Raw genomic sequence first — 18,080 nt, 5'->3', positions numbered from 1 at the left:
TTGTTCTCTTGATAAATGGAAACCAAACTGCAGATGATGTTTCAAATGAGAGGTTTCCCAGTTGAGATCCTAGAGACCATCATGTTCATCTGTGGCTCACACAATCTATTCAAGTGATCATTAAGAGAGTTGCAGAGTAAGCAAGAATATATGGGCTTGACTTGTGAAATACACTGCTTATCTGCTTTATTAATGTCCCAATCTCAGTTAAAGGAGAGGGGTTTTTTTTTGCAGCCTGGTCTTAGACCCCCTATTTTCTTAGTTGGCCAGTATTAAAGAGAAAAATAAAATAAAATATGAGCTATAGATGAACTTAACAGTCTTTAATTTTAAATTAAAGTAGAACATGTTAAATTTAACAAAGATACACTGACATCCCAGAAATGTTCAAACAATCCACTGAGGGAAATTCATTTAAAGACACTTACTTTAAATTGATTCTAGAGCTCATAATGTGACACTTGGGGGAAAATATCTATTAGGGTTATCAGACTCAAGCCTTGTAGCATCTTAAACTCTGCTAAAGCAGATTAATGAAACAGTTTAAGTAGACTGGTATGTACGCTTTCTTTGGCCCTTCAAAACTTGGAGAATTGATGGATTCTTTTATTAACTTCTAATCTCCAATTTCATTAACAAAACAATTCCAAAATGTACCATGTTTTGCACCAAGTACTGTTTTGTAGATCCAGACTCAACATTTATTCCGATTAATAGCTAATGTGCAAAAGCTCCCAATTTTTAGGCTTATGGACATTCAAACATTTGCTTTCTGTAGAATAGGAACACATTTACCCTATTTAGCCACTTTCCTTCTCAACGCTTCCTAAACCAAATGTCCTGAATGGGTATTTGGCTTAAAATATTTATTGCTTCTTTTGGAAGGCTTCATTGGGTACTATAAAAGATCCTTATGTTAATGTTTTGTATACTGCAAAGCTACCGAATAAAAATATTTAGGCCTCATCAAAGCAAATGTCCCAGCAAGTCACACTTAACCGTTATTTTATGTGAGTTGTTTAATTTTACAAATAAATAAAAGCTGTTAAAACGTTGTTCAGCATAACATTTGTGACATGTTGGTCATGTATTAACTACCAGAATCATGTAATACTACCCTATATTTACTCTGGAGAAAAACATAAAATTAACATTTGTACTGCAGAGATTGTGGTTTAATAGCAGATGTCACATTTGCATCATTAATAAATTTTGCCTTACGAAATATTCAGGATGATAATCCCTACTTTAAGCATCTATATAGTGTAAGGCTCCCTATCCTTTTTAGTTTGGGGCATAATGTGGAATATAAACCATACAGAGGAGGAAGAGATCATCTTGAGTAGAGGAATTTAAACTCAGGTTTGCACTTGTTGCTATCCTGGAGACCCATTATTTTCAAATGAACATAGTATTCAACTAGAGTGGCTGAGATTTGGTGATATATGCTGAGATATGCTGCCCTGTGAGATCATTAGAAAAGGAAGAGCAAGCACAAAGCATGTGATATAAATGTTGTTCAGCATAAACAGGGATAGGGTGAATTTCATATATATGTTTACAGGATTTAAGGGAAAGGGATTTGGTGTCTCTAGTAAATCAGTTCACTGACAATGCCTATGTCAAAAACACTAGATTCATGCTGGGGAGCATTTGGGAAGGAACTGAACAGCAGTGTGGACACAATTCTATTGGGTAGCCACATAGAAATACTGTGTACAGTTCAGGTCACTGTCTTTAAATTGGATATTATAGAATTGGAAAACATACAAAATAGTTATAACCAGAGGGCTGGAACAACTTATCAGTGAGAAAAAGTTAAGAAAATTGGAACTTTAGGGATTAGAAAAAGATCGATTGAGGAGATAAATTATAGAAGTATTCAAAATGATTTGTTTGGAGAAAGCAGATTAAGAGTTTTCTTCCAATGAACCTCAACTGAAGGAGACTGAGGACAGATAAAAAGGAAAAGAAAGGGCAGCCAGAATGGTTGGATGCAAGCTATAGTAATCTTAGTTTAAAAGTGAAGCTTAAAAAGACAACAGGAAACATTATAGGGTAGATACAATAACAGAGAATATGAAAAATCCAGATCAAGAGATGTTTTTCTTCATATTTTACCATGTTAGAACTTGGGGTTTCTCACTGAAACTAAATGCAGGAAGATTCAGAAGCAGTAAAGTTAACTTGAATTGGTTAAACCACCCATTTAGATGGTTTTAAAAGGGGATTAGACAAATTCTTGGATGATCAGTTATCAGTGTCTATTATATTCCTGTATCTTCTGACTATACCATCTGCTGGAGAACAACATGAATTGAATGAATGAATGAACAATGAAAGAGAACTACTTCCTTCCACTGCTTGTGGGTTCCCTGAATGCATTTACTTGCCTAATGGTCTTACCCAATACAATTCTTACGTTAAGGATATAAACCAAAAAAACCCTAGAAGCACTGTTATTTGATTATTTTTTTACTAGAGGCCATCTGCATTTATTTCTTCTGAACTGTTAGCTGGCTAGCCACCATTCTTAGAGCTTTTGATGTTAAGAAAAATAATATAAATAATTGGTGCCTAAGCTTGTGGTCCCCAGCCCCTTTTTTTCTTCTTTTCATTCCATTCTCCTGGTGTGTCCTTTCTTTTAGATTATAAATCTGAGGGATAATTCTTTGATCATTTCCTCACCTTGATTTATAGCACCGTCTAGCGTCACCCAATCATTGTTGCACTGATATAGCAGTAATGAGGACAGGCTATATATCACTTCAGCAGTGGCTGGCTGATGAAAGCAGATGTTATAAAGCATTTGAGAGGAAATGGTCTGTGTTACGACTGACATTTGTAATCCACTTTACAAATGGCTAAAGAGTGTTGCAAAATATTTTAAATAAGTGTATATAACACAGGATAAAATTACTACAAACCTGCATAACTTTAAAAGGGAGTTATTCAGATACATGAAGAATAAGCTTTCAGTGGCTTCTAGAAGGAAGGATACTTCTGATATTGGTGAAAATGTGTCTGTGCATACCAGTTGCTGGGGAACACAATTGAGAGTGCTATTGTTCCCCTCTCCTACTTGTGGGTTTCCCATTGACAACTGTAAAACAGGATGCTGGACTAAGCAGATTTTGCTCCAATTCAGCAGAGCTTTCCTCGTGTCAGTTTTTTTTACTGCTCTAATCTGTTTAAATAGCAACCTCTCTAGATAAAAATGTACACAAACATACACCATGTACAAGCATCCTTTATTTACCTCATAGGCATTCTTGATATTCAAAGGCTGGCCAAAAGCTGCCACATGGCCTACAATTCCCTTGTTCCATTCCAAGCGGATGCAGTTGTTTGAAGCTTCTTCTAAGGTGGAACCTTCTGCAACATCAAAGAGTCGGCTGATAAGAAACTTCTCATTGGAACTGTCTTCACAGACCAGAAAGAGGGAATAGCGATCAGCAGCTATGAGTTCATGGATGTGCAAGAAAATTTTGTGACAAAGGGCTGTGACATCCAAGTGACTAGAAATATCCTTCACCAGTTCTAAGAGCCTTGAGCACTGATCCCCTGCATTGGTTCCAAGCGTCCGAGAATGGAGAGGCATCTGTTCCTTCTTTTCAGTATCTGACAAGAAGCTCACTGTTCCAACAGAATCTTTGATAACAATGGGCCTAAGAGGTCTGTCAAATTCAGAAGCAGATATCTTCCTAGTTGGTGGTGTGGAATTAGTGCTTTCAGCCCCTGTGGTCTGGTAAGTGGAACAAGAACAAGCTTCACTGTGATTTTTGGTCCCTTCCTTGCACACTGGAATAGTATGAACTCTCTCAGAAAACCATGCATTGACCATCTCTCTGCATAAGAGAAGAATACAATAAATAAGAAGACAATCTGCAGAAGTAATGTCAACACTATGAGAAAAGAAGCACATTTGTACAGCCACATGCTTTTCCTCAGGATGTTCTTTATTTAAAACTAACTCAGAGGCTGTTTTGAATGTTCAACATGGGGCTGGCAATGTCTCTGAAGCCTTCAGTGATATCTTGCAATGGTCTGGGTAAAAAAAGCAGTCATCAAAAAATTGCAAGATTTTAGCATCCCATGAGATGTTGCAGAAGACCACTGAAAACTTGAAATCTCAAGACATTTCATGTTTTTAAAAATGATTTTAGTTTATAGAGGAACTACTTTATCAACCCCTGATTTAGAAACTTGTGCTTCATAAATAAGATGCTGTTTACATCAAATTGAATGATTAAATATTTTCATATTTAATCTCAGATGCTCCCGTATACTTATACTTCTTATTCATAATGAATTCAGAAATTCAGAAAATAGATTTGAGACAGAAACTAACAGCCAACATATAAAGCAGACCAGTCTACATTTGGTGCTTTAAAAAAACCCTCACTAAAGTTATGATGCAAAACCATTCAAATTTTATACCATTTTTTCCTGTCAGTGTCAATTATTCACATCCTAGTTATTTACATTTATTTAGTTATTTATTTTACATACATCGATTTATGCAAGTTGCATGGAAGAGTACTGAAATCCTACTTCTTGAGCTCTGGGTTTTTTGTAGAGTAACACCTTCCTTTCAGTCAGCCATTGATCTTACTTAAGGTCTACTCATACAATCTTTTCAGTGTTCATGAAGCAATGCATACATTATGTTGTTCATTGATTAGATATCTTTTCATTCCAAAAATTTCCAGATTCTATTCTTGATGTCTCTATCTAGGATAAGGAAATGTTTATTTCAGAAAAGTTGCAGGGACATTGTCAGTCACTGCAAACAATAATAATCTAGATAGAGTAGTCCTTTCATCCTCAGGACAAGGCAGTGTTGCTGTTCCAATCTACCACTTTGTGAAGACCACATAAGGGAAAAAAAGAAGAAATCAACCCTGAAAGCATAGGAACATCAACACAGCTAAATTAGGACTGAGAAGTGGACACAGAATACAAAATGGTATGGCAGTGCAAAGCTTTGATGCACTGAAAGCAGAATGGCCATATTGCTTCACTTCTCTTTTTTTCATAGCCCCTCCCGTACTTCTACTGCAGTGCTCACCAAGGGATCTTCCAGGCTAGGCAGGTACAGCCCAGGCCATGGTGAATCCTCTCTAGACTGCTTGTTTGGTTGAGGGACGCCGATTTCATGGAAGAGCTCCTTTTGTGCCTCTGGGTTCCCCCAACCTGCCCCAGATGAGCCAGTAGAGGGAAAGGAGAAGTCCTTTCATGCTGCTGGCTACCTGGGAAAAGACCTTGAAACCTTCTTCAGGAAATGCTATGGGAGAAGACTGAATGGAGCCTTCTCCCACAGCACTATCATAAGTATTTTCAGGCTGGATTACACTGAAGGTGCCCATCTTCCCTCAAACCCTTGGCATGCACTAAACATGTCCAAGCTGAGCAGCGTCAGTGAGAACTGTGTGTAGCCTGAAACCCTGAAAGCACTTCAGACAGCATTGTGCAAGAAGGCAGAGAACAGCCTTCTCATGAAGTAATGGCCCAAATTTGTTAAGATGAATTGGGTAGCTTCTTTACCATGGTAAAGTGAATCAGGTCACCACCATGGCTTCAATCTTTATCACTTTGCATAGGCCTGAATTTCACTTGGACAAGAATGAAAAGGAGGAGAGGTGAAATGGTGTTATTATGGCTGATAGAAAGTTTGGCTGAACAGTTATTCTGTACACATCTTAACATTTTGCTAAGAGGTCTGCTTATAAGAATGAATTCAGAAGATTCAGAGCACTGAATTATGCAAAGAAAATCCCTCAGTGATGGCTCTAAGGAAAAGCATAATACAAGCCCTGGGTGTGAATTCAGAAGGGAGAGATGATACTTTACAAGCAATTGTATGTCTTCCTGCTGTAATATGTATACCAGGCATGCCATTACTAAAGCTATTTCAGGCATTTGTCCTATTTTCAGAATAAAGTACAACTGATTGCTGTTATGCTATTCAATTTTTCTTCTTCTCAAAGTACAGCTCTTGGAATTCAGTAACATTACAAGGCCTGATTTGTACAGAACTTTATTCTTTGCAGATGGTGGAACAATGACTGCCAAGTTTGCAGATTGTAGTTTGACATAAGCTTCCATGGAAACTAAGATTGTGGTTTGTTGGAGGGGATAGTACTGACTGATACCCAGGCTTTCTGGAGCTGAGTTCTAGTTCATTTGTGCCAGATTTTAGTGGTAAACATGTGTAAGAACATGATGCTCACCAGAAATGGTTGCTTCCTTCCTATAGGACAATAAATCATCCTCTGCTTTCCTCATCTTCTATCATAAATTGCTGTAACCAAACAGGATTATTGCCCTCCATAAGTCTGAAGATGTTCACTTGATATGACCATTTAGAGAAAAAGGTAGAAGAGTATTCTAATATTTGGGGGAAGAAACCGTAAGGACCAGTAATTATGGTATCAGAAACACTAGTCAGCTGTTACAACAACAACAAAAATGTGTGTGTGTGTGTGTGTGTGTTTATGTATATGTATAGTCCCCCGACATTAGGAGAATAAAATCATGTAGGGATGGGGAGACCCATACTACTCTCTCCCAATTTGGCATGGGTCCAACTAAACCAACTTAATATTAACCCCCCACATAACTAAACTAGTTTTAAAATTGTGCCAAGTATTAATCACCTTGGTACTCTCAACTTTCTCCAGCTATGGTTAATTTACAGCCAGAAAAATCAGTCTGACCTAAATATAACCTATACATCATAAAAATTATACAAACACAAAAGAAATATAATAAAGTAAACTTGTTCTAATTTGTCCTTTCACTGTGCAATCCTATACTTGCCTTCTCACAATATGTCTTGCCGAGTTCAGTGGAGTTTATTCCATTATATAAATATGGGGAATTGTAGCTTTAACCAGATGTTTTCCAGTGGGGAAAGCTGAAATATTCCCCTCCCAAGAGTTTTCACATTTATATAAATGCCATTAGCTAAGCTTTCACTTTTAAATAAACTAATTTTAGGTATAAAAACAGATGCTTGTTTCTCAGTGTGCTATTCCTTTCTCATTATAGCTCAATCCAGCTTTCTAGCAACAATGCTTATAATTAGGCAGTGCCTGTTAACAATTAGTAATAAGGGAATGTGGCAGCTTGAACACAAAAATCAAACTGGACTTTGGGAGATCTGCTTAGTGTGTAGCAAATGTAATACTGCCTTTTTCTTCCAATATACAGCCTCATTCTTAGTCCAACAATACCAAAACATTAAAGGTTTAGAATAGGACATACTAATGGCATACTGGATAGTACTGATCACATTATGTTGTGCTCATTTCACTACCAGGTAAGGATCTTTTTATTCACTACCACATAAAGCCTTTTTTGGTCCCTTTGGTTTAAAAGTGCTTTTTACTGCCTTCTCTTTCTGTTGGTTTAGATTTAGTTTTATTCAGTCTGGCTTTTGAAATCTGTTTCAGACTTTATGCATCATCTTTTGTTCTTATTTTATTATTTCCCTTTCTGTTGGTTTAGATTTAGTTTTATTCAGTCTGGCTTTTGAAATCTGTTTCAGACTTTATGCATCATCTTTTGTTCTTATTTTATTATTTATTTTGCATGGATTATAGCTCGCTCAACATAAAAGCCTCCAAGCAGGTTACAGCAGGTTACAATTGTAAACCCAGCAATAGAAAAAACATCAACGTTATAAAGCAACAACAACAACAATAAATAGGATGAACACCAATAAAACTTAGCTAGGGCTGAAGGTTCAGTGAAATAAAACTCTCTTGAAAAATCTTCTACAAATGACAAAGAAGAGAGCTTGACATTCCCCTGGAGATAAAAGGGTTTCAAAGAGTGGAGGCCCCTGTAGAGAAGGCTTATTGTCTTGTTTATGTCCTGCTCACTTCATAGCAAAAAGAGACTCTCAGACCTTCCTAAGATGTTCTCACCAGACAGGCAGCTTCAATTCTGGCAAGGCAGCACTTGAGGTTACCAAATATCCACTATACAGTCTTCAAAGGTCATTACCAACCTATTAATAAATAGTGCAGTGATTTAATGAGAGAATTAATCCTGCCATGGCAGAATTGACCCATCAGCAGTTTCACTGCCACATTCTGGACCAGCTGTAACTTGGCAAAGCTGCAATTGTAAAGGCAGATGCCCTATATAGAGCACATTACAATAGGCCAGTCAGGTGGTTATCAAAGCATGAGTTACTGACCCCAGAGTATCCTGGTTTAAGAAGGATTATCACTGGCCACAGCTTCCACCTGCTGTTTAAGGACTAGCCATGAGTTCAGGAGGACCCCCTAAACCATGCATCAACTTCAGAAGGAGCATGCCCTGGTACAGAGAAAGTACTGGAACCAATATTCCTGTGTATTTACTGATGTACAACAACTCAGTCCTGGAGGGATTTAATCTGAGATTATTTTGCCCTGTCTATTATTTTGCCCAGATTTTATATCTATATTTCACAGACCACCCAGAATCCTGTGGATATTACATGGTTCAGAAATGTAGTAAATAAGAGTAGGACAACATAAAATAACTACAAACATCACAGGACCAGCTGTACTAGTATTACAAGCAGATACATCTTCGCAAATACTTCGCATTCAGATATTACAGCCTAAGAACTTCCATATATAATTTCTTCACCCAAAAAGTTAGCAAGTTAACTTATACAGCTTAAAGTCTAATTATCAAGAGTGCAAGAATAGTAGTTTAGCTCTATTAAGGATTTCTCATTGTCAGTATGGAGACAAATGTAGTAAAAACACAGGAAGACAAATGTCAAGATGGCAAACAAAATAAACAGATTTTTTTACTCTTCTATTTTTATTGCCTTCTGATCCCATGCTCAAAATATCAGAACAGCAAAACAAAGCTTAAGAGTTACCAAACAGAAGTCATTCTGAGAGGGAATGATGGATCATGAGGCTGGAAAACATTTTTTTCTCATTTTATTTCAACCCTGTTCTTCAAGAGTGGGCAACCCATGGCCTATGGGCTGAATAAAAATTCAACTCTTTTTTGGCTTCCAGGATGCCCCTCTCCAAGGCTGCTGTTGAATTTCAGTGATTCAAGCCATCAAATTACAGCTGTGTGACTTTTTCTAGCTCTGCAAGATGTTTAAGGGGAGAACAGAAGTGCAGAGGTCAAGTCCAGAATACCTAGAGAGCATCAGGCTGGGAAAGACTGATCTAGCCCAGCATGAGCTAATCTCAAGAGACATATATTAATAGAAGCGAACTATTAACTATTATTAAGTACTTGGTTCTATGAAACTATCCTTCAGCCTTTGGCCCTAGCCTTAATTTTCTGGAATTAAAGATTAGAAGATTAGAAGTCACGAAACATTCTGTCAACTTCAAAGCAGAAGCAAGAACTTGTTGAGAAACTTCTCAGCAGGATCACATATGCTTCTCTTTTACAATCAGTAGCCCCTCTTAGCATAGATGCTGTTGTTTAATCTAGATCCACTCCTTTAGATCTTCTGATGATTTTTTTAAAAAAACACACATACTGTATAACATCATATGCATTTAATTTGGACCCAAGTTTTATAGCAGGAAGAGGAACATTTATTATATTACAGAGCAATTCTGCTGTAATTATGGGTTCCTTGCTTGCTAGAGAACTCAAAACAGATTAATTAGAGCTTTGGGGATGGAAGAAGGTAGAATAAAGCCAAACCAAATTTTATTGCAAAGCCTGAAATAAAAAAAGTCATTTTTTTATCCAATAGATTTAACCTCTTATTTAATTTAGAAACTGCTATAGACAAACTTATACATATGGTGCAGAAGATAGGACTCAAATACCTATCTGTTGTTACCCTGGGCAAGTCACAGTCTTACAGCCTAATCTACTTCATAAGGTTATTTAAACACCAAATCTCAACCTTACAGTTTTTTAGAAACAAACAATGGAGCGAACATGCACAATACCCAAACAGAAGTAATTTCATAGAGGAAACTGCATGAATTTCCCCACCTGTTTGTCACATGTGAAAAAAGCACATGAATGTAAAAACAACTGTCAAATATTATCTATAAGGCATATAAAATTGATAGAGAAGTTTTTCATATAGACAACCCACATATAAGACGTAAGTCACAAATTATGCACTACAGAGATGACACTTTTGGCTGGGAAATTTCCTTCATGAAACTGCTCCCACTGAAAGTAAAAATTACATACATACATACATACATATGTAATTTTTACTTTTTACTATATAAAAATATACTATACACACACACACACACATGCTGTATATAAAAAAGAAACAACACAATTTGGCAAAGCAACACATGGCTTGTAATAAAATCCTTCATGTTGCAAATTTCTTTCTCCTGGTACTAACACGCCTCACATCACCCCTTGAAAACATTATAACACAGTTATAAAAGTCTTAAACCCTTTTAAATAACTTTAAAAAGACTTAAACTTTAAATAACCCTTTTAAATAACTTTAAATATCATCATTATCCACTGACACACTGGTTTCTTGCCCAACTACTGGGTACTCTCAGAATCCTGAATCATATTGCATATTTATGCTGTATTTTAAAATCTGTTTTTACTAACATATTCTTAGGGAAATGGTAAAATTAGGATGCTGCATAATTAGTTATTAACACTACAGCTTCTAAGTTGACATCTTCAGTACAAAGATGTTCTTAATATTTAGATCTTCAGTACTAAGACAAGGAATACCTCACTTTCTTATTCAAAAGTGATTGAATTCTGAATCAGATATTCTTTCTTTCAAAGTTTTAAAAAAAGAAAAATGAAATTTCAGGCACATTTGCTTTAATGATTTCATGATACAAACTTTTATCAAACTACACTGAGTACTTCTGAAAAAGGGGGCATACATGTTTCTAAGCTTTAAGTGCATTAACACTAAACGTTGTCACCCATGCATTTACTGTTTTGTTTGAAAGCCTAAATCCCAAGAATCATCTCATCACCTTTTTATCTTTACAATACCGCACGTATACAATCTCTTTTATATGTAAACCTCTGAGAAGCGTCATGTGCAGTATATTTATATAATCTGAACTTCAGTACAACTTCTGATATCAATGCAACACACAAACTCTCCCTTTGTAAAAACTAAGTTAAATATATGACAATATAGATTATCATGACAACCACAAATAAAAACCTTAAAAGCTGTAACAGAGCAAGACAGCATTGAACTGCAGTCCTTTCCCCCCTCTGTTACTTCAGATACAAATGAATTTTAGCATTCCTAATATTTCCAGTCCTATCTGTCTGGAGAAACCTCTAAATAATTCAGTTAAATCTATGTATAAGTGAACTTGTACTGAACTAGTCTAATGATACTTCCCAACTACATACACATATGTTTGGAACCTCCAGCTGCAATCCTATGCACATTTATGAGGGAATGCAACAGGAGTTATTTCTAAATAAACCTGCATAGGATTGGACTTGACAATGTGAGCCAGGAATTTATTTATCAAATTTCATCACCGCCCATCTCCCCCAAAAGATGGACTCTGGGTGGTTTACAATAAAGGAATAATGACTAGGCTCTAATATTATGTTCATGACTGCTAACTAGATTATTTTAAGTAAGTCTTTGTTACACCTCCCCCCGCCCCGCCATCAAAGTCTGCAGGAAGACAAAAGAGGGCAAGTAGTAAAAAATCTCAGCTTGTACAGACAGCCATCAGTAAACCTCTGTGTTAATAGAAAGGAAAGGGTGAAACACCTTCTATCTGTATACAACATAGGAAAGAGTAAGTTGTATTGAGTCAACATCTAAATTATTCAACAAAACACAATTTTTATGCCCAGGAAGAACAACTGAAGTAGTCCCTTTGATTTTCCATTTTCTATACCAGCCTTCATTGACCTGGTGACTTCCAAATGAGTCGAGACTGCAATTCCTAGAATTCCCAGCAATAGAGCCAGTGGAGACAATGGGAAAGCTGCCCTTAAATGCTTTTTTTTTTCCAGATTTACCTCATTTGTTCAACCTTTATCTGTACCTGCAGTATACAGAACTGTTCCTTATAAGTAGAAAAGTAGATAAATAAATAAAATTATGCCCTTAACCGAATTAGACAACTTGATGTTCTCCACTAATTTGGGGATTTGGTTCCTACTGGTCCCAGTCAACATTTCAAGGGATTGTGGGACTGGTAGTTAAAAATAAGTGATATGTACCAAGGTTGCCTATCTCTGTTTTGAGGTAAAATTAGCTGTGTTGTTCCTTAGAGCAGGGCTTTCAAACTGGGTTCTATGGAATCCAAGGGTTCAGTGAAGATGTGAATGGGTTCTGTGGGGCTAAGGGGGAAAAAAGTTTCCACAAGGGACTAAGGTGGGGGGGGACCCTCAATACAAAGAACCAAGTGGAGAAAAATCACCTCTCTGGAAGGAGCTAAGGTTAATCTTTCCCTTCCAGAGAGAGGTCTTTTTTCCCTTAGTCACTTAGGTACAGTGGAATGGGTAGGGCTTGTCAGGTGACATTCAGCAGCCCCCATGCCTCTTCTTCAGGAGTTCTGGGATTTTTTTTTTTAAATGAATGGGTTCCGCAGCCTGAAAAATTTTGAAACCCCTGCCTTGGAGTACAGTCTTATAGATGTCGACTGAACTCAAGAGACCTTATTCTCAGGCAAGCAAGGTACTTTCCTAGCATCCCATCCAAAGAAGATGCTTGATCAAGCTGTTCTCATTAATAAGCTAGCTTACTGCTGTGAGAATAGGAGGACAAACTTTTGTCCCATGTAGGCCATCAGTCCTGCTAATTAGAATGACACTCGGAGCTGAACAAATCTAGCATGATTATATAAGCTGCTGAGTACCCCCCAGGGTACTTTTCTCTAAGAGCCTTGCCAGGACTTTGATCTAGTAGTAGATCAGATGCACTGACTACTATATTACTACTAAAATACTATTATATATTATATGATATACTCACCCCACACACCTTTCAATCTGTTGTAGTATCATGGCTTCAGCCTGACTAATGCAATAATAGTTGCATTAAAAAAAAAAACACCTAACCATAGCTTTGAACTCTTAAGCAGATAAATGATACTTTTTTCCATTTTTCACAGGTATTAGCTTGCAAAACGAGTTTCAAAAGCTTAATTTCCATCAAATTTACTCTCCTCTTAAAACAAAGAAACAAACAAGACCTTGCTGAATGCACAACGTACAGTTTGGGGCTAGTTTCAAACAGTCTTGAGAATAAAAAAAAATGAGGCCTACCACATATATGGCACTGTGTTTTATGTAACCTTCACCCCATTATAAATCTTTCTTACAAACATAAAATGATTCATGGCATTAAAAAAAGACTTTAAAAAGAAAAGGTATCCCACCTAATTCCTGCATTTGTATTTGTTCTGACTGCTTTTAGATTCTTAGACTGTAAACCAATATGGAACACAATAAAATCGCATGCATAGGATGGTGATCCCACGCACTTTTGCATGACAGTAAACCCCATTAAAGTATTTATATCAAGGAAGAATGCATATAACTGATATGTGAAGTTATTTGCCTAAAAAACTGATATTTCTCAAAAACAGTATAAATGGAACAACCCTGATTGTCACCAATAAATACATTTTAAGAAGAATGGCATATATACACAGCTGTTTGTACCTGTTAAAAAAATATTGGCACAAGTACAAAATTCTACACTGTTGATTCATATGTACAACAGGATAAGCAGTATAGCAAACTGGTATAATTGCAGCTTTTAATAAAGATTTTTTCAGTTCATTACTCATGTTACCTTTTAGCCCATTCATGAAATAGATGAATTCATTACATCACCTGATTGTCACTATTGCAAATTCTAGAAGAACTGTAAGAAAATTTGCCTCTTTTTAGCAGGAAATGCTATCTACAGTATTTAATTTGCATTCCATACAACTGTAATAGCCTAATTAAATATGACAAGTGTGTCCATGAAATTCTGTTATTAAAAAAATGTCCCTCATCCATTAATCAGCTAACATTCCATCAATTAATATACCAATCAAGATTTGCTACCCTAGCTATACACTAGGCATACCCTAATAATAGCCATTGCTACATAGACTACATAATATTCTTCAGCATATAAGCAAATTCTGCACATCCAAAGATATGTATACACCGCATATTATAATAGGGTGCACTTCATGTTTAGCTGAAGACAAAACCAAAAGCTGCCTCTTCATTTCATTGGTCATAGATTGCAAATATCATAATTTATATTATGTACTAATGTGCATGAAACCTAGGCTCTGGAACATATAGCAGTAACACACAGAGGATTGAAAAAAAGTATGCCCATATTCTGAAGCTTGTGACAAATTATTAATTTTTAGATGGCATGCTACTGAATTTTATTTAATGTTTGTATTTTTACAAGCATATACATGAAATTCTTACCATAAAACACCAGCATTTTGCAAGGCAGGTTTCAAGTATTTCCCTTCCTCTTGTGTAGTTTAATTACCTCTCTCTCCAGTCCCAATAACTTTCATTGTATCTGTTATATTGCCCTTCAGTATATTTTAAATGCTCTGGACTGTGAATGGGATTTAAGAAATCCAAATTATGTACCAGAATTCAGGTTCCCAAATAAGTGAAGTGCTGCAGGAGGGGTGCAATACCTATGTCAGGTTTTATTACTATATTTCCATCCTGGGTGTTTGTTTTACACCCCTCATGGAGGGGGGGGGCAGCCTACCTGCTTCAACTTTTCCCCCTTTTTAAAGGAGGTGGGGGGCGAAACATGGAGAAGCGGAAAAGACTTCTTAGCCGCAGATGGGCTTCGGGAAGACAGTGACCCGCGCAACCTGCGAGTCAATAATTAATGGGAACCTCTCGTCTTACCACACCATCTCAGATGGAGAGGCACACGGGCGTCGAACTCATTCAAAGCCCATCCACCCATCCCTCTTAAGTGGTCGAGAAAGCCAAGGGGGCAGAAACAGATGGTGGCAGCCGCTGGAGAGAGGAGCCGAGACACGAGTCCGGAGGCGATCAGAAGGTGGACTTCGCCAGGGCCGGAAGACTTTGGTTTGGTTTGCCGCGCTAAGCTCTCCCCGCAAGCCACCCAGGAGCTCTGCTCTTTTTGCACCGCCTTAACCCGCTTCCTTTCTAACGAAAACTATTCCTAACTGAAACCTGACTCCCTTTCTAAAAATAGTTGAAGTCGCGCGGGCGAAATGCTCAGCTCGAAAGAAGTACCTCGTTTTGTCTCCAAAAGGCAGCATGTCCAAGGAGAGAGAAGTAAATCCAGGCGAGCTCCTTGGATCCCCGCTTTAGATCTCTGCGAAACTGTCTCCGAGCCCTCTTCCCCGTCCCCCAAACCCCACCCCCGGCTGATAACTTCTTGCCCTGGCCTACTTCGAGCCGCTACAGCGCAGCGCTGCCTCCTGGCGGAGGAGGGCGGCCGCTCCTTTCCCGGCTCAGCCCCTCGGAGCTGAGCTCCCTAACGCAGCCGAGGAAGCGAGGGTCGCCAGGCCGCCTCGTCCTCAACCCGGCTGAGCCCTGCTTAGCTAGAGTAGAGCTCTTACTTTCCCGGCTCCTAAGCTACCCCAAACCTCAGCCCGGCTATTGCTGTCAGAAATGCGATGCTTCCCCCTTAGCCTTCTTTCAGCGTACGTGTGTCCCGCTTCCATGTACCCAGCCAGCCAGCAGTGATGTTTCCGAGGAACGAGTAAAGCTCCTTCTATTGGGGTTTCACTTGGTATACTGCCTCGGCACATGTAAGCTCTGCCGTGACTAAAATCTTTAATGCGTGGCTTTGCCCGTGGCCCCCAATATTAAAAGTTGTAGTCGCTCTCCTTTGCTGTAGAGAGAGGACAATTACCTTAAAGGCGTTTATTCTATCCATCTAAGTGCTAGTGAGCGGACCGCGAAGCAGAAATCTTTCGTATACTAACAAAAGTTTTTATTTCTCTAACTCCTCCTTTCCTTTCCTTTTTTGGTTCTGTTTCCTGCGATTTACCCACTACTTAACATATAAGTGCGATCATCCTCCGTTAACGACTCCATGGCACTGGGATAAAATAAAATATGATTGTTGTGTTATATTAGATGGGAACTAAGAAGGAATTCATTTGGATTACAATCCAACTGACTAAATCAGGGTTCGAAATAATCTCTTCGTGGGTTTGGAGGCTAAATGGAAACTCGGGTCGTTGTAATGCTTATCAAATCTGACGGAGAGGTCACGTGCTTGCTCGGGTTGTCAGCCTTATGAATCTAGAAAATACCGTTACTGGCTTCCACAAGACTCGGAGTCGGGTCTTCCGCGCATCTCCGGACGCAACCTCCTTATCCCCAGCCAGCAGGGCCTCAGGTAGGAGTTGCCGTCCATCACTTCTGGAGAACTTCGACTTGGGGAAAGCTAGTTTTTCAGGTTTTGAGGGGATTTCTACGAATAGGCTCCCGGTTACACTGAGCGCGCTAGGGCGTTGGCACCTCAACGCTGAGCTGGTAACTTTTTCGCATGTGGATATAGCCCGTAAATTTGTTATGCTGCTGCGAAGCGAGTCTCCCACAAGATGCTCAAGGGGAAAGGGAAAAGTCATGCGCCCTTCTCCCAGTCAAAGATGTCAACTATTGCTGGGCACAGAGCAAAGCATGCCAAGCGGCCAGCCTGGGTTACACCGCAGCGAAACCCCAGAGAACTCTTTGCACGGGGAACTCCGAGCTTCGACACAGAGCGCCTATTTGTTTGCTGCTTTCAGCTTTGTGGAAAATCCTCCCTGCTGCTTCTCCTTGTCGAAGGAAGGGGAGGGAGAATTGTTCTCCACCCCCACTCCAACTCCCAGCCCCCTCCCCCCCCCCGCACCGCCGGAGCGAAAGAAGGTGCTGCGCGCCTTTCGCTCCCGCGCTTACCTGGTGGCTTTTCGAACAAAGTAGGAGCGGGTAAAGTCTCCGTGGTCATCCAGCCAGGCTTCCACCGCTTCCTGCTGCTGGGGGTGGCAGCTGCCTTCCATGATCGTTGGGTTGCCGCGCGCTCCCTCTTTGCCCCACGAGGCAGCTGCAAGGCCCGTCTGGCCACCACTGCTGCCGGGGCGCCTCCTCCTCGCCTCCGTATTTATTGTCGCTTTCACTGCCTGGTCCCACTCCCGTCCCCCCGTCACTCCTGGGGTGCCCTTCAGCTCCAGCGCGGCGGACCAAGCGGGATCTCTGCCCTGGCCTGTAGCCCCCACCCCCAAAGCTCGCTTGTGTCCGGCTGCTGGGGCTCCCAGGTGCCCGGCCGCGGTAGCCGGCGAGAAGCCAACTCCACGCCTCCTCCTCGGCAAGCTGGGATCCAGCCAGCCCCTAATGTGCAATCCGGGCGGCTCCACCCCTCTCGCTCAGTGCCCGCTGCGGCGCGCGCCAGGAGGCACTCGCAGCTGCTCCCTGCCGGAGTCCCCGCGGCGCTGCCGGCCTCCGGGCGAGCCTCTCCCGGCCCTTCTGGGGTGCCCCTTCCCTTTCTTCCCAGTCTTATCCCTCTTATTAGCTTCAAGGGAAACTACCTCAGAGAAAAATCGGGTTCAGGGATTTCTCTCCATCCAGGTCTAGTAGAAAACATGGGGAACATTAAGCTGGATTTTTAGTGTCACTGAATAAATACTAGTGAACTATTAAAGTCATCAATCAGTAAAGACCCCAATAACTATATAATCTAATACTTTAACAGTTCCAAAAATCTGGTGCTATGGCATCCTTCACAGTAGTCACCTACTGTCAGCTTAAAAGTCTATAATAATATAGTAAAAAAAGGCCCCACCAAACAGTCTGTTCTGTTGCCAAATAACTCTTCTCATCATTACCTTCATTTTTGCCTTATAAGCCCTGGGGAAAAGCTGCTATTCAGCATTAGAGCCTAACAAGATTCTTGCTGGATTAAACCCACCTAATGCAGCATTCTATTTCCAAGAGGGCACAAGCAGGGCATTAATAAATTAGGTATAGCCTAGGCTTAGCTATGTTTTTGGTGGCTTTTAGGAAGCACCAGGAAAGACTCCTGTCTGCCTGCCTATTAGCCAGGAGAGAACCCACTAAGCTAGATGGAGCACAGAAGGCACCTTCCTCTGTTTTCGGAA

The 18,080-nt window shown here is 39.6% G+C and overlaps 1 protein-coding gene across 4 annotated transcripts in view; it reads right to left on the bottom strand.

Moving 5' to 3' along the window:
* PDE5A (phosphodiesterase 5A) overlaps positions 1-17,281 on the bottom strand; it is an 80,779-nt gene extending 63,498 nt beyond the window's left edge. For 3 of the 4 annotated variants that reach the window (XM_063310156.1, XM_063310157.1, XM_063310158.1), the window contains exons 1-2: positions 16,885-17,281; positions 3,260-3,848 (exon numbers count right to left, since the gene is read on the bottom strand). In XM_063310156.1, coding sequence (XP_063166226.1) covers positions 3,260-3,848; positions 16,885-16,985 — 690 coding nt within the window. In that variant the 5' untranslated portion in view covers positions 16,986-17,281. Of the gene's footprint in view, positions 1-3,259; positions 3,849-15,225; positions 15,311-16,884 lie in introns of those variants that run through there. The other variant, XM_063310159.1, reaches the window with a different exon arrangement.
* Between the last annotated feature and the right edge of the window lie 799 nt (positions 17,282-18,080).

This window comes from Candoia aspera, chromosome 8 (genome assembly GCF_035149785.1).
Source record: "Candoia aspera isolate rCanAsp1 chromosome 8, rCanAsp1.hap2, whole genome shotgun sequence".
Taxonomy (NCBI): Eukaryota; Metazoa; Chordata; class Lepidosauria; order Squamata; family Boidae; genus Candoia; species Candoia aspera.
The sequence above is the reverse complement of the archived record's forward strand: the minus strand, read 5'-3'. Positions and strand labels throughout refer to the sequence as shown.